This window comes from Cyprinodon tularosa, unplaced genomic scaffold, assembly GCF_016077235.1.
Source record: "Cyprinodon tularosa strain WSP-4 unplaced genomic scaffold, ASM1607723v1 ctg13, whole genome shotgun sequence".
Taxonomy (NCBI): domain Eukaryota; kingdom Metazoa; phylum Chordata; class Actinopteri; order Cyprinodontiformes; family Cyprinodontidae; genus Cyprinodon; species Cyprinodon tularosa.
This window is the reverse complement of record NW_024038114.1, coordinates 2,264,284-2,281,704: the sequence shown is the minus strand read 5'-3', so window position 1 is coordinate 2,281,704 and position 17,421 is coordinate 2,264,284. Positions and strand designations below refer to the sequence as shown.

The 17,421-nt window shown below is 32.9% G+C and overlaps 1 protein-coding gene across 14 annotated transcripts; it reads right to left on the bottom strand.

The window, feature by feature from the left end:
• Nucleotides 1-16,560, bottom strand: LOC119778053 (putative surface protein SACOL0050). Of its 14 annotated transcripts, none has more exons than XM_038277095.1 (26): nt 16,525-16,560; nt 15,337-15,381; nt 14,994-15,038; nt 13,062-13,106; nt 12,719-12,763; nt 12,369-12,413; nt 11,371-11,412; nt 10,655-10,699; nt 10,512-10,547; nt 9,993-10,031; nt 9,841-9,876; nt 9,571-9,603; nt 9,431-9,466; nt 9,014-9,043; nt 8,889-8,909; nt 8,479-8,520; nt 8,156-8,203; nt 7,866-7,895; nt 7,381-7,425; nt 5,982-6,005; nt 5,404-5,442; nt 3,670-3,705; nt 2,423-2,680; nt 1,099-1,146; nt 856-903; nt 1-425 (listed from the first exon to the last, which is right to left on the bottom strand). In XM_038277095.1, the coding sequence occupies exons 1-25, from the start codon at nt 16,544-16,546 to the stop codon at nt 893-895; spliced, it is 1,146 nt and encodes a 381-aa protein (XP_038133023.1). In that variant the 5' UTR covers nt 16,547-16,560; the 3' UTR covers nt 1-425; nt 856-892. The 14 variants fall into 14 exon arrangements, with proteins under 14 accessions (XP_038133023.1, XP_038133024.1, XP_038133028.1 ...); XM_038277094.1 differs by having other exon boundaries at nt 2-425; nt 9,014-9,046; XM_038277096.1 differs by lacking the exon at nt 3,670-3,705 and having other exon boundaries at nt 8,156-8,205; nt 8,478-8,520; nt 9,014-9,046.
• Nucleotides 16,561-17,421: the final 861 nt, after the last annotated feature.

The following is a 17,421-nucleotide window of genomic DNA, read 5'->3' as shown; positions in this document are numbered from 1 at the left end:
GATTTTGTAAATAGAATATTTTATTTCAAGAATCCAATGTGGAAAAAAAACTTAGTTTCTAACAGTTCACACTTTATTAGCCATTTTCTGTGTACAGTGAAGGACTGGACATACTTCAAACTTGTAAAAATAATCATTAATGTCTGTAAAGCAAACGACAGACTGTATGTACACATTAATGTGTGAAATCAGACACACAAAGCAAATCTGAGATAAGTTGCTGGTTTAATATTTCTGCAGACAGACAGGTAAGAAAAAGAGCTAAAATTATAGGGCACCTCAAAATTGGAGGGCAGATATTTTTCTAATATCCCTTTATGAAATAAAAGCAGCCTCAAATCAAAAAGAAAGGAGGAAAGAGACGGCTGAGTTTAGTTGTAGTTTCCATGGCAGCAGTAGTTCACCGTAGGGGCCGGGGGCTCATTCTGTTTGGAAACAAAATCAGAATTCTCATTTACACATCTTTATGTAGTACAGTTTTGCTACTTAAATAAAACCCAAAAAACTGGCAAGTCTTGAAGCTATAGCCAGTTGCTTTGCAAATGAATGCTCCTTAAATTCCTCTTGAAGTTCTAACTTAGATGTTTAAATTTTAGATTAGTCCAACTACCTTAAGATAGTCACACCCAACTGTTTTGTGGGTCTACGACAAACATTTTTTTAATCAATACACAGAAGTTTTTGTGTACATAACTAGAAAAGGTAAAAAAAAAAAGTACTTTTATATTCAAAGAAATAGGCTCAGTTTTTATTAATTTTAGTTTTCAGGAAAAGCAGCAATTAAATTGTAAAGTAATGATCTATATGATAAACAAAATGTAAAATGTTTTATTGCCTTATCTTAAATAGCTATACCTGGAGTTGGAGGGCTTCCACGGACCAGTCTGTTAATCTATTTTCCAGCTATTAGAAGAAAACACAAATTTACTTTTGCTTGCATAACAAGTGCCGAAACATTGTTTTCTTTTTTCTTATAACACAATAATTTCTTATAATATAAATAAGTTTAGAAAAAAAGCACAAACCAGATTTTTTAAATCGGGGTTATGTTTAAAGTGATAGATGCAAGTAAAAAAAAAATGAAATAAGGAAATATACCATCTGTGGGAGTGGATTCGTCAACCGGGACATTGTCAGAAGTTGGTGCTGCAACAGAAAGAAGTTCCTTTAGCATTACGCATCTATTTTGATTCTTTTGCTTTTAGCTCCTTTAGCTTTTAAATATTTTGCTATGTAAGTAAGGTTGTAATATTGTCTGTTTAATTTATTTTCTCTCATGTCTGTGGAGAAGCTTTAAATTATTTGCATAACTGAGACATTAGATCCTCCTGTTATCTTTCAACAAAATATATTTAACCCTCAAATGACCCTCTAAGAGATGCAAACTAAATAAAACTATCATACATGTTAACTGCAAAACATTATAATTTGTTTTGACAGAGGCAGAAGTGTCCATTGCACATTCTTAAGTAATACTATAGCCGAAGAAATCCTAATATTTTTACTTATAAAATGTTGGAACTGAAATGTCTTTATTGTTATTGAGGTTCGGACAACAGAATTACCCTTTTTAGCCAATATGATGGATTCAATATTTAGCCTTAAAACATTTTAATTTCCTAATTCTCTGATTAACCCCTCTTTGAATCTCTGCAGTTCCTCCATCATGAACATACACATCTGGGCAGCTTCTCTGGTCAATGTTCTTCTGGGCTTTTAAATGTCCAATTATTAAAAAGCATTAAAAGACACAAACTATTTCTACTGAGAGCTTTTGCTATATTAAATTTTTCATTCTTCCCAATGATCCGAAGACTCGACAGGCATGGATTATAGTCTATCAGAAGCACAGGGCCACTGGTGTCCAGGCTACCATCACAGGGTCGGGTTCCGTCCCCCGCTGGCTCCCTGCCCCGGTCCGCCGGGGTTCCCGGATCAGCCCCGGAACTGACGGCTCGATACGAGTGCCCGGACTGTTTCGACTACATGCTGCACTGTAGTCGTCCAAAATTCCGGACGATTTTGAAATTCCTCCCAGACATTTTTTTAGGTGTGAAAAAGGGTCACCCTACTCAACAATTTCAATGTTTCAGTGAATAAGTGCTTGTTGCTATGATGCGTCTTTGCTCAGCAGCATCACTCGTTGTGAAACAACCAGTCCGCTCACAGGTCATCTAAATACTCATGAGCATACCATAAACGGATGAAAACCTGTCGTTTCATTCTAGAGCTTTTAGGCTTGCATTAGGGCCCATAGAACAGCAAATATGCCATTTTCAGCCCAACCAATGTTACACACCCTATTCAGAGACCAATACTCTTTAAAATTATTCTATGCCACCTTTAAAAGGTGTAAATATGTTTACAAGGCACTTCAAATTCTTTGCAGTAAAGTCTGAATTATCAACCTATCTCTGTTTACCTTCAATGGACTCATCTGAGAAAATGTCCTCCGTTTCCGACATATTGTCAGGGTTGGATTGGTCTTTGTTGCTGTTATCATTCTGAGAAACCTCCTCCTTCACCTCTTCTTCCTTCTCCCTTTTCACTTCTTCATCCTCCTCCTCTGACTTCTGCAGAGAAGCGTCCTCTGTTATGTCCTCACTCATTGCACCTGTATCCTGTTTATCATCATCATCATCATCGGCATCATCATCATCCTTCAGAGATTTGTCAGATTCTGTGAATTAAACATAATGTTGGGGTTAAAACACAATTTGGTGTTATTTCAAATAAGGCAGCTTCAGAGTTTAGAAGCACTCCCCTGGAGCAGGGGTGTCAAATTTCAGTCATCAAGAGTCAGTGTCCTAAATCTTTTATATGAATCCCTCTTTAGTGGGATTAGCATATGATTCATGTGTGTTAAAGCAGAGATTCCTCTCAAAGTTGAGGAAGGCAGTTTGGTAAAGCTAGCCATTTAAAATTGCTACATTTAAATAATTTTTACAACATGGTAAATGAAAAATAAAAGACAAAATCTGTGATTTGACAGATTTTTTCCCCCATTGCGATTTGTTGTTTATATCTGGTCCTATTAACTGCTATATATATTGTACAAGGCATGCAAAAAAAAAAAAAAACACAAAAAAACCCCAGGATTAACGAAACGCACTCTGTGCGTTCACAAGAGTAGAAACCTCCATGATTCGGACTTTTGAGGGAAATCAAAAGAAACAATAGATATTTGTATATTTGATAACAACATTTGAATTTTTAAACATTAATTAAGAAGAAAAATCGTTATCCAATGGATAACTTTTAAGTGCACCAGTCCCAAATCAGCTAACATTAATGACGATAAAAATTGGACCAAAACCACAAAGTATTGCTCTTAGGCTTCCAATGCTATTCCTTTTTTTTTTGATAATGGTATGTATTTAATGTAGAATACTGACATGCGATTACAATACAACATGTTGAAATAAATTAAACCTTGGAAATGTCCCTTATTTGTTATAAGCAACGAGCAAATCAACTCAGTTCTCGTAATTAAAAAAAACAGGTGTAGCAGTATTAGGCTTTGGGTGTGGTATAAAAAATATAGATGATGTCAGTGGCGATTTTCGAGCAGCTGTAACCCACTGTGTGTATTTCTTTATGGTTACTTTGATGATAAACAGCTAAAAATGTAAAAAAAAAAAAAGTAACTCGATAATGACATTGACTCACCGCGAACATCTGCTGCAACCTGAGCTTCAAAATCCTCATCAAAAGCTACAAAAAACAAAGGAAAAAAAACAGGCGGAGAAGAGAGATTAGCATTGATAATGAAGAGAAGCTAAAGGCTTAAAATCCTCACATAGAAAAGGGAAACTTATCTAAACGCTACCAGCTCGCACTAACAACAGCGTGTGTTCACTTTAGATGGTTTTTAGAGTTAGTAAAAAAAAAACTTAAGGCTAAAATTGTTTTTGTTTCCAAAACACAGACATGCAAGAAACTGTTTAAAGCAAGCTGTATTTCCTAGAGGATGTAGAGATATGTCTGCAGTACTGTAGATTAAAGCATTGGGGGAGAGAAAGAGAGCAAGACTTTGACAGGATAACAGGAAGGCAGAACATAATAGGGGTGAGTATTGGCATGGTTGTTGTGATACAATACATGTCACGATACTTCTGTCACAATACGGTATTAACACCATATTGCAATATCCCTAGATATTGCAATATTTTCCCAACGATCAAAAATAAATGTATAGATTAAAAAGCAAGTGCTCTAAATGATAATCAGAAGATATTGATCATTTAGTTATTTTGATATTCATGTTGTTTGGGGTTTGAGTCAATCCAATTCTTCCACTGTGACTCCCCCAACAACAGATATTGTACTGCGCCGTACAGCAAAAGGACCCCACAAAAATTAATACTCAATTTGCATTGAAAATATATTTTCTTGCATTAAAAATCCATTTATCTCTTTTTACTTTCAGTCATATAATTAAACTGCAGCCAGACAGTGAGTCTGACTACATTTGTCTGACAGAAAGGAACTAAATTAAATTAAACGGCAGAATGGCTAAAAAACATTAATTAATTTTATTGCATCAACATATATTAAAGGTTTGAAAGAGAAATAAGAAAGTCAGTTTTAGCTATGTGCAATAAAAGAGATCCTAATTGACTGATTTTATAAAAGGTTAAGGCTCATGACTAATTTTGGAACTATAGGAGGAGAAATTTTACACTTTTCATTTTATTAAAGCTGGGTTTTTATCACTTCTATTTAACAAACCCAAAGCATGTTGCGGCACATGTTCAAGGCTTTTCTGTTCAACAGTGTTGGTTTTAAAATTGTATTTATATGTTAAGACATAAAGTCTAAAGGAGTATAATGTTAAAAACTTTAAGGGCAGCAATGTGATGAGGTATGTGATCTAAAACACAGAATCTTTAATAGTGTGAAGCATTCTTAAGCTGATGCTAATCTTTTTCGTTTTTAAGAGGCATTTATTTCCTTTTTTAGATTCCATAGCTTTAAACAACCCTAAAAGTTTGAAGTTTTAAAAAATGTTCACGGGGAAGTTCCAGGTAAAGCTATGAGAAACTTTTCTCCCCGTCACACCTGTATTGTTTTTAGATTAGATAGGCTCTGAAGCAATGGCATGCAAGAGAAGGAAGAAGGAAGAAAACCAGCAGGTAACCAGAAGACAAAAACATTTACCGTCAGACTGGCCAACTGTAAAGATAAACATGTTGGACAAGAATGAGACATTAAGTGAATCAAGGATAAACCTGCATGAATGTTAGGCCTAATACAAGAAGTAAACAACGAGGACTAGAACAGTAAAGTACTCCTTTGAATTTAATAATTTAATATATATATCAACTACATGTGACACAAAATATATGCAGAAAGCATTTCAGTTATGGAGGCCTTTGATTAAACAGAATAATGAGTGTTTACCGGTAGGAGCAAACTCTTCAGATGATTCCTCGCTGACGTCTGAAGAAACAACAACAAAAAGTGGTTCTTATGAAATTTCTAACTATATATTAAGCATCTCAGATTTCAAAGTGTTTCAATAAAAGATACAAACTATCAGATTTTACACTGAATTTATAAAAAAAAAACAAATCATTAAACAAAATTATAAAACAAAGCAAATGTATTTGGCTTGGTTACTTTTATAATGTTACTGTTGTGTAGAACTAAAAATATACCTACATTCTATTTAGTTTAAAAATAATAGAAAGTAAAAAAAAAAATAATCTGGCACATATATATATATATATATATATATATATATATATATATATATATATATATATATATATATATATATATATATATATATATATATATATATATATATATATATATATATATATATATATTTTTTTTTTTTTTATATATATATATATATAAACACACATGTAGACTCACACATATATAAAGTCAGGCGTCAAGGGGCTAAAAATAGTCTTTTTTTTCCAAAAAACATGACAAAGAAGCCAGATGAATAAAATACAAAAACTGGTTACCTTCAATCTCTTCAAAGCTTTCTTCTGTAAAATTAAAATGAAAAATTTCAATATTGTCACTTTACAACAACTTCATGCTTTATAATGGAGCATTGTTCTGTTTTTGGTTTTGTTTTGTAATCTTAATTGGTAGCATATCCATCCTCATTTTAAAACACACATGTACTCAAACTTTATCATGTCTTAACACTAAACATATCAGTTAAACTGACTTGAACAAATGTATACAAAGCTCTTCACATTTACTTTCTCTGTTGAAAAACTAAAATGCAACCCTCTTTATAGCAACAGAAAAAAATATATACAGAAAAATCGAATCTTAATACAGTTCAGGAAAAATCTACCAAACCAAATGTTTTATCTTACAAAAGCACATGTGCCACTATTAATTTGCCATACAAAGGAATCTTAACAGAAACTTTCTTTATAAACTGCATATTATATATATATATATATATATTATTAAGGTTATTTAGTATATCCTGGAACTACAAATAATTTATTCAAAATATCATGCCTCCTAGGGGAATACATATATGTATCTCGACAACTCCTCAAAATGAAAGAAAAAAACAAAAAGAAACAAGTAAACTATTCAAGGCTACAGAGGCAGCAAACAGGACAGGACCATATTTATGTTGCCAGAGATATTTAAGAGAAATATCTCCACCTTATTGTTGAAGAATAGCAGCAAAAACTAGTCTGTTGGTTTTAACAAAGCTATTTGAACAGCATGAGACGCTATTTGCATTTTAAGTGATTGTTCAGGAAATGTCAGTCCTACCAGCACTACTGTAAACACGTCAATTCATCTAGATGTAAGCCGCATACTTTAAGAGAAAGATTACGATCTTTGGCAACAAGCGAAGCAGGGAAGTTTGGAGTAAATAAAAAACTGTTTAACATGGAAAAGCACATCCTTGAACAAATTACTTAACAGTTCATTTTTCAATTCGTGGCCATTTGTGATGGTATATTTTTTAAATGTAAAGGACTACTGATGGTGTCCTGTATTCTCAAATGAAACAATAAAGTTTTATTTTTTGAGGTGATTACATTCTTAATATATCTTTTTGATTGTGAAAATTTCCACCGTCTGACATGTACGCTCAGAAGAAAGCTAAACTGTGAAGTCAATTGCTCGATGCAGAGGGTGAGTTTTCTTAAATAACCAATCGGCATTGGAGAAAAATAGATTACATTATAGCATCTATCCATCTGTTCTTGTCTCTGGATCATTTTGGGCCGTGTACCCAATGGATAGTTTGCCAGCCCATAACAAGGAAACATCCAACCATGAACACAGACGTCACAGAGTCATTTAAAGCTACAAATTCACCTAATAACAAAAAGAAGCTAAAAGCATAATTAAAAGAAATATTTATAATCATATTAATACCTTTTGAGTTTTGATCCATATCAGTGTTGACTCCTTCAGAAACAGCTAAAAGAAAAATAAAACATATTTATGACAATTATAATAATATGAATTAAATAATATAGGGAGCTTTTGTTGCAATGAACTATATGTAATCTGCTTTCCATCCCATGAGTTTTACTTAAAGCAAAAAAATAAAAAATGTTATAAATTTTTCTACAGCCTTCTGCTGCTACTCCTGGACCAGTGCTTCTGTGATTTTGCCCAAGTCATTTCAGGCCTGGCTTTGGTGGAGATAAGATTATTTTAAAAGTTTCTTTTTTTCTCTCCACAAATCATAAATAGCTTATTATCAGTTGGCATTATGGTGAAACCCAGGATTGAATTACATAATATGTTATTTACTTAAATCTGTTGTGGTTTGTCTGTCTTCTATAGTACATAATGATCACATTAATTGTGAATTGGTAAGACAGAGTCAAACAAACTAATTCAAACAATCTCACCTGCAGGTTCTTCCTCTGTCACCTTGTCATCTTTAGGAAGATTTAAAAAGGAAAAAAGGATTATAAATATTTAAAAATCATATATTAAAAAACAAACATGAATTGAAAAACCAGGACTGGATTATATCACGTCTAATTTATTTAAATCTGTTGATGTTTGAATTGAAATGATCTGATGAAATGATTCTGGAAATGAACCACGTTTCTGTCCATTCTAAGGTAAATTGAAATCACATTTATTGTGAATTGGTAAGAGACAGTAAAACTGAATTGAATCGCAAAAATCTCACCTTCGGGCTCTTTCTCTGACTCCTCGCTCTCTTCTTCAAAAAGATCCTCTTCAAAAAACAAAAAAGAAAGGTGTAAAAAGGCTATAATAAAACTAATTATCAAATATAATCTTTTTACACACACCCATATATATATATATATATATATATATATATATATATATATATATATATATATATATGGGTGTATATATATATATATATATATATATATATATATATATATGGGTGTATATATATATATATATATATATATATATATATATATATATATATATATATATATATATATATATATATATATATATATACCATAATAATACCTTCTAAATTGTCCATATCATTGGTGGTTTCTTCAGAAGCAGCTAAAAGAAAAATAGGACTTTATTTATGTAAATATAACCAATTAAAACAAAAGTAATGTATAACACAGTAGATGACATAGATAAAGGCTTCCAAAGGATCTTCTGCAGAAACTAATTATATGTTCTCTGTTGTCCATCCCCGAGATATATACGCAATAAAAACCTTCAAACCAATTGTCATCATGTTAAAAAGGGGAATTTAATTAGATCATGTGTGATTTATTTGAATCTGTAGATGTTTAAATTGAAATAATTTGATGATACTTTTCCAGAAACCAACCGGGTTTGTCTCCCCTCTAAAGAACATAATCATCATATTTTAGTGTTAATTGGCAAGATAAAACTGAACTGAATCCAAACAATCTCACCTTTAGTTTCCTCCTTATCATCTTTAATAGGATGTAAAAAGGAAAGAGAAATATTTAAAATTAGTAAATTAAAACAAAAACAACATGAAGTACATCTAAAGCTGCATTTTAAAACATACTAATACCTTGTGAGCTTTTATCCGTATCACTGTCTGCTACTGGAGAAAAAAGACAAAAAAATTAATACAAGATAAAAAAAAAAAAAAAAAAAACATTATAAAGCATTATGAATGAAATAAGGCTTCTTAAGTAGTTTCTGTAGCACCTAAATTTATATAGCAAATTTTCCCGGAGTTTTGCTATTTTTTGCCTCTCCAGATGCAGTAAAATGCTTCAAACCAATTGGCATTATGGTACGAAAAGAGGAGTAGATTAGATCATGCTGTATTTATTTTTAATAAATTCAACAATTGAATTGAAAGGACCTAGTTATATTTTCTAGAAATCATTTGGCTTTATCTGGCTTCTAAAGTATGTTAACATCAAATTCATTGTGAATTAGCAAAATACAGTTTAATTGTACTGAATCCAAACAATCTCACCTTCAGGTTCTTCCTCTGTCACCTGGCTGTCATTAACTTTAGAAAAATTCAAAAAAAGATTTGAAACGTGTAAAAATGCTGTTTCACAATAAAGACAACATAAAGCATCATCAAAGAGATTTCTATAACCATAACAATACCCTCTGGGGTTTGGTCCGTATCAGTGTTGCCTCCTTTAGAAACAACAAACAGAAAAATAATACAAGATCAAAACAAAAATAGTATAAAACACAAAATAAAGCATCATAGCATGATGAATTAAATTGGATTGTGTGTAAATTATTTTAATTTGTTTGGATTAAAAGGATCTGATGACTTTTTTTTGTTTGTCTTCTGAAGTACAAGGATATCACATTTTATTGTGTCCTGGCAAGATACAATAAAACTGAACTGAATCCAATCTCACCCACCTTCAGGTTCTTCCTCTGAGTTCTCGATCGTATCATCTGTAAAAGGAAAAAAGGATTTAAAAGGTGTTTAATTTTTAAAGTGTAAAAGTGTTATATCAAGGCAAAGACAACATAAACTGTATTCAAAGAAATGTCTATAAGCATAACAATACCATTTTGCTCCATGTCAGAGGTAGTTTCTTCAGGAACCACTAAAAGAAAAATAGGACTTTATGTAGTATAATATGTAATATAAGAGAAACAAATAAACATGATGTAAAACAGAGTAGATGACATAGGAAAATACTTCCAACTGAGCTTATGTAGCAGTTAACTTTACATGTGTTATTTCCCTTCTATTTTACTTATTGCGGAAAACAATAACTTAAACTGTGGGTTTTCCAAAATGAAGACCATAATTTTTGCTGCTACTCTTAGTCCTTCTATGTTTTTCTGTTTTCTGGCTCAGTCATCCAGGCCTTGTTTTGGTGAAGATGTAATCAATTTAAATGGGGGATTAGGAATGAATTAGATCCTGTGTAATTTATTTAAATCTGAAGATGTCTGAATAGGAATGATCTTATGATTCTGGAAATCAACTGGGTTTTTCTGTCTTCTAACGTCCATAATGATCACATTTAATGTGAATTGGTAAAATACAGCAAAACTAAACTGAATCCAAACAATCTCACCTTCAGATTGTTGCTCTGACACCTCCCTGTTATCATCTTTAAAGAGATTAGAAAAAAATAATTTTAAATTTAAAAAAAATTCTATATTCAAATAAAGACATCACAAAGCAACATCAAAGAGATATCCTTAACCATAACAATACCTTCTGAGTCTTGGTCCATTTCACTGTTGGCTTCGGTAGAGAGAACTAAAAGAAAAATATTAAAACATCAGAAAAAAAAAGATATAAAACAGGATGGAGGAAATAATATAAGGCTTCTTAATAAACTTCTGTAGCAACTATATATGTACACTCTGTTTTCCATCCCATAGATTTTATTTCTGGCTATAAACAAATAGATTTAACTGTATTTCCCCCAAAATTAATGGGTCCTACAGTAGCTCCAGCTGCTACTCCTGGTTCAGTGCTTCTGTGTTTTTTTTGTGTTTTCGGCCCCAGTCGGTCTGAGCCTTGGTTTCAGTGGAGATGTCATGATCTCAAAAGGTAGTTTGTCCTCTTTAGACACAATACATAGCTTCTAACCAATAGGAGCTATGGTGAATATCAGGGATTGGGTGCAATCTTTTTATTCTGACAGTATTTGAAATGGAATCAATCATCTGATGATATTTTCAAGAAATAAACTGGATTTGATTGTCTTCAAAGTAACTTTGAGATTATATTTTGTTGTGAATAGGCAAGATAAAAATGTAAAAATGTATTGATTCTAATTCAATCTCACTCTCTTTATTTTGATCTTCAAAAAGATGTAAGTTAAAAAAAAGAAACTCTAAATATGTGCAAATGCTTTATATAAAAAAACAAAACAAAGACAACTTAAAACATTATCAAAGAAATATCTCTAACAATAAAAATACCTGCTGAGATACCATCCATATCAGTGTTGGTCTCTTGAGAATCTAGAAAAAGAAAAATAATACAAGATCAAGGCCTGATCTACACAAAGACCAAAAAGCTACATTTACATGAACAGCTTAAAAAAAGGAGGGATTAGGAAGCCGATTATCCAGTACTAGTAGTATGATTTTCCACTCAGCAGGTGTTTTTGGGAATAAAATGTAGTCATTGCTGTGCTGCACCAAGGATGAATTGTAGAGGGAAAATTAACAACTTTAGACTCTAAAGAGAATTTTTAAAAATGGAATTCGAAAAAGGGAGGTAAGGTTAAATCCCCAGATGTTTTTAACATGGCAAAACACTTTTTGTGCACACCTTAGTAATTAGTGTAGGCAAATAGTATTTTGTAGGATTGAAAAAGTATTTCTTGCGCATGTTACATTTATTTATTTTTTCAACCATGTCAGTTCCCGGGCTCCGTACATAAAGCATTCTCCATTTGTAAACACAATTTAAGCAACAAAATATTATTGCAGTTAAACGTAATCCAGTCTGAGTGGATGGGGCCTAAAACCAAAAAATTATAAATATCATAAAGAAAAAAAAAATTATCAAAGGCACTTCTGTAGCAACTAACTTTTAACTCTGTTCTCTATCCCATTTTATTTTTGGCTATAAACAAATAGCTTTAACTGTATTTTCTCCAAATTGAAGCCCCTACTGTAGCTCCTGCTGTTACTCTTGGTTCATTCTTCTGTTTTTTTTGCTTCTGTCGTTTTCAGTCTGGTTTTGATGGTGATGTCATCAAATTAAATGGGAGTCTTTCCTCTACACACACAATAAAAAGCTTCTAACCGATTGGAATTATGGTGAAAATCAGAGATTGAAGTAGATCAATTGTTATCGTCAAAAAGATTTATAAAAAATAAAAATAAAAATTATTGAAATGTTAAAAAATTATATATTAAAATAAAAACTTAAAGCATAATCAAAGAGATATTTAAAACCACTCTAATACCTTCTGAGTTTTGATCCATATCACTGGTGGTTCCTTCGGAAATAACTGAAATGAAAATAATACCAGATCAACACAAAAATAATATAAAACAATATGGAGGAAATAAGGCTTCTAAAGGAGCTTCTGTAGTTGCTAACAATGCATACTCCATTTTCTATCCCTAACACACAATAAAAAGCTTCTAACTGATTGGAATTATGGTGAAAATCAGAGATTGAAGTAGATCAATTGTTATCATCATAAAGAATTATATAAAAAAAAAAAAAAACATTCTTGAAATGTTAAAAGATTATATATTAAAATAAAAACTTAAAGCATAATCAAAGAGATATTTAAAACCACTATAATACCTTCTGAGTTTTGATCCATATCACTGGTGGTTCCTTCGGAAATAACTGAAATGAAAACAATACCAGATCAACACATAAATAGTATAAAACAATATGGAGGAAATAAGGCTTCTAAAGGAGCTTCTGTAGTTGCTAACAATGCATACTCCATTTTCTATCCCTAACACACAATAAAAAGCTTCTAACTGATTGGAATTATGGTGAAAATCAGAGATTGAAGTAGATCAATTGTTATCGTCAGAAAGAATTATAAAATAAAAAAATTCTTGAAATGTTAAAAAATTATATATTAAAATAAAAACTTAAAGCATAATCAAAGAGATATTTAAAACCACTCTAATACCTTCTGAGTTTTGATCCATATCACTGGTGGTTCCTTCGGAAATAACTGAAATGAAAATAATACTAGATCAACACATAAATAATATAAAACAATATGGAGGAAATAAGGCTTCTAAAGGAGCTTCTGTAGTTGCTAACAATGCATACTCCATTTTCTATCCCTAACACACAATAAAAAGCTTCTAACTGATTGGAATTATGGTGAAAATCAGAGATTGAAGTAGATCAATTGTTATCATCAGAAAGATTTATAAAAAAAAAATAAAAAAATTCTTGAAATGTTAAAAAATTATACAGGTAAAAGCCAGTAAATTAGAATATTTTGAAAAACTTGATTTATTTCAGGATTTGCATTCAAAAGGTGTAACTTGTACATTATATGTATTCATTGCACACAGACTGATGCATTCAAATGTTTATTTCATTTAATTTTGATGATTTGAAGTGGCAACAAATGAAAATCCAAAATTCTGTGTGTCACAAAATTAGAATACTGTGTAAGGGTAACATTTTGAAGACACCTGGTGCCACAAACTAATCAGCTGATTAACTCACAACACCTGCAAAGGGCTTTAAATGGTCTCTCAGTCCAGTTCTGAAGCCTACACAAACATGGGGAAGAGTTCAGATTTGACAGCTGTCCAACAGGCGACCATCGACACATTGCACAAGGAGGGAAAGACACAAAAGGTTATTGCTGAAGAGGCTGGCTGTTCTCAGCGCTCTGTGTCCAAACACATTAAGAGAGGCAAAGGGAAGGAAAAACTGTGGTCAGAAAAAGTGTACAAGTGATAGGGATCACCGCGCCCTAGTCAAGATTGTGAAAAAAAAAAACATTCAAAAATGTGGGGGAAATTCACAAGGAGTGGACAGCTGCTGGAGTCAGTGCTTCAAGATCCACCACCAAGAGACGCTTGAAAGACATGGGTTTCAACTGCCGCATACCTCGTGTCAAGCCACTGTTGACCAAGAAACAGCGCGAAAAGCGTCTCACCTGGGCTAAGGAAAAAAAGAGCTGGACTGCTGCTGAGTGGTCCAAAGTCATGTTTTCTGACGAAAGCAAATTTTGCATTTCCTTTGGAAATCGAGGTCCCAGAGTCTGGAGGAAGACAGGAGAGGCACAGGATCCACGTTGCCTGAAGTCTAGTGTAAAGTTTCCACCATCAGTGATGGTTTGGGGTGCCATGTCATCTGCTGGTGTCAGTCCACTCTGTTTCCTGAGATCCAGGGTCAACGCAGCCGTCTACCAGCAAGTTTTAGAGCACTTCATGCTTCCTGCTGCTGACCTGCTCTATGGAGATGGTGATTTCAGGTTCCAACAGGACTTGGCTCCTGCACACAGCGCAAAATCTACCCGTGCCTGGTTTACGGACCATGGTATGTCTGTTCTAAATTGGCCAGCCAACTCCCCTGACCTTAGCCCCATAGAAAATCTGTGGGGTATTGTGAAAAGGAAGATGCAGAATGCCAGACCCAAAAACGCAGAAGAGTTGAAGGCCACTATCCGAGCAACCTGGGCTCTCATAACACCTGAGCAGTGCCAGAAACTCATCGACTCCATGCCACGCCGCATTAATGCAGTAATTGAGGCAAAAGAAGCTCCAACCAAGTATTGAGTATTGTACATGCTCATATTTTTCATTTTCATTTCCCTTTTTTGTATTAGCCTTAAGTAATATTCTAATTTTGTGACACACGGAATTTTGGATTTTCATTTGTTGCCACTTCAAATCATCAAAATTCAATGAAATAAACATTTGAATGCATCAGTCTGTGTGCAATGAATAAATATAATGTACAAGTTACACCTTTTGAATGCAATTACTGAAATAAATCAAGTTTTTCAAAATATTCTAATTTACTGGCTTTTACCTGTATATTAAAATAAAAACTTAAAGCATAATCAAAGAGATATTTAAAACCACTCTAATACCTTCTGAGTTTTGATCCATATCACTGGTGGTTCCTTCGGAAATAACTGAAATGAAAATAATACCAGATCAACACAAAAATAATATAAAACAATATGGAGGAAATAAGGCTTCTAAATGAGCTTCTGTAGTTGCTAACAATGCATACTCCATTTTCTATCCCTAACACACAATAAAAAGCTTCTAACTGATTGGAATTATGGTGAAAATCAGAGATTGAAGTAGATCAATTGTTATCGTCAGAAAGAATTATAAAAAAAAAAAATTCTTGAAATGTTAAAAAATTATATATTAAAATAAAAACTTAAAGCATAATCAAAGAGATATTTAAAACCACTGTAATACCTTCTGAGTTTTGATCCATATCACTGGTGGTTCCTTCGGAAATAACTGAAATGAAAATAATACTAGATCAACACAAAAATAATATAAAACAATATGAAGGAAATAAGGCTTCTAAAGGAGCTTCTGTAGTTGCTAACAATGCATACTCCATTTTCTATCCCTAATAGCAAAATAAAAAATAGTTTTAACAGTATTTTTCCAAAATGAAGCCCCTATAGTTACTAGAACTCATACTTTTATCTTAAGTATTACTGATTACCTGGCCCGTGTCTTCATAAATTTGCCTAAAAAGTCTGTCAGAACGCTGCAAATGATCAAAAAGAGTGCTGCCCTAGTTTTCACTAGAACTAAGCAAATAGAGTTTATCAGCCTGGTTTTGAAGTTCTTCCATTGGCTCCTTGTAGCTCAGAGAATATACCGGTACTTTAAAATCCCTTTGTTAGTCTATAAATCACTGAATGGATCAGCACCTCAATACATAACAGATTTGTTGTCAGTGTATCAACCTCCCAGGCCACTCAGGTCTTCTAGTTCAAACCTACTCTTTTCACCCAGAACTAGAACCAAACATGGAGAAGCAGCATTTAGTTCCTAGGCTCCACTTATCTAGACCTAAGACTGAAGACTGGACTGAAGTCCTGAAGCCTGAGTTCTTTTAAGTCAAAGTCAAAAACTGTTAACTGGGGTATCATGACTTGAAGGTTGTTATTTGCTTTTATGGTTCTTCTATTTTATTGTTTAATTCATGTACAGAACATTGAATTATCCTTGTACTGAATTGTGCTATAAAAAGAAAAGCCTGGCCTTACTGCGGCTACTCCTGGACCAATGCTTCTGGGTTGTGATCTTTCTGTTTTGTTCTAACCCTGGTTTTGGTGGAGAGGAAATCATCTTAAATTGTAGCTTTTCTCTCCACTGTCATCACATGCTTGCTCAGTAGGAGGCAAAATACAAAGTCAGTAATTTGATCCAGTTGTTCAAATAGATTTTAGCCTATTAGCATTATGATGAAAGTAGGAATTCAGCTAGATTAGGTTATTAAAATCGGTGAATGTATGAACTGGAATGATTAGATGACATAATTCCGGAAATAATCTGGGTTTGATTGTCTTCTGAAGCAAACTGGGATCACATGTATTTTGGGTTGGCAGGATACAGTAACATTAAAATGAATATGAACAATCTCACCTTCAGGTTCTTCCTCGGACATGTCAGTATTTCCATCTTCAAAAAGATGTTAAAAAAAAGAATTAAATATGCACAAATGCTATATTAAACTTTTATAAGCCATAATATAAAATACTTTCAAAATCAAACATTTAACCTAATAGCATTATTGAAAATAGAACATTATTATATATGACACAGGATGCCAGAGACAGTAATATTAATAGAAACAGATGATATAATGCTGCAGTAAGGTATTGATTTCATGTGCAATTAGAAGATGAGCTTGAAAATGAAAGATAACTTAGTAAACTGTGAAGTTAGTGAGATTGTAACTATTCATTGGCTTAAAAAGGTATTAGTTTAAATACAATTATTTGACAATAATGTTTATAAACTGAAATGAAAAAAAAAAAGCTTAGTCTTTTCAGAGGTTGGTTGAATATGGAGCAATGAGTGTCAGGGCAAAGCCTTTCAAGCTCGTTCCACAGTCGCTCTACTGGTTTTCAGGCTCAGGCTGACTGAGTCCTGAGCTTTGATGCCATTACGGTGATCTGGGGATTAGATGACTCCCAACTGAACCATGTTTCTGCTCCAAAACAAGGGGAGTTTAGACAGTGATCCAAGACAATAATTACTACACTTGCTGCTGGTACATGGTTACCCAGTTGAAATTAGATATTAACAGACACTGTATGTGAATATGAATCCTTCTGCTAATCCTGACCGACTTAAAATAGGAAAGCTTTGCTTTTTTGTTAGGGAGCAACAAATTTATCTATTTAAATGAGGAAGCTTTCTCACCCCGTCCCTTTATACAAAACAGGGTAACACACCATCCTGCAACTAAATGTCTATTAAACAAGATGCTCCCTCCGCTGTGCTTTACAATAAGGATTGTGTTCTCAGGCTTGCAGG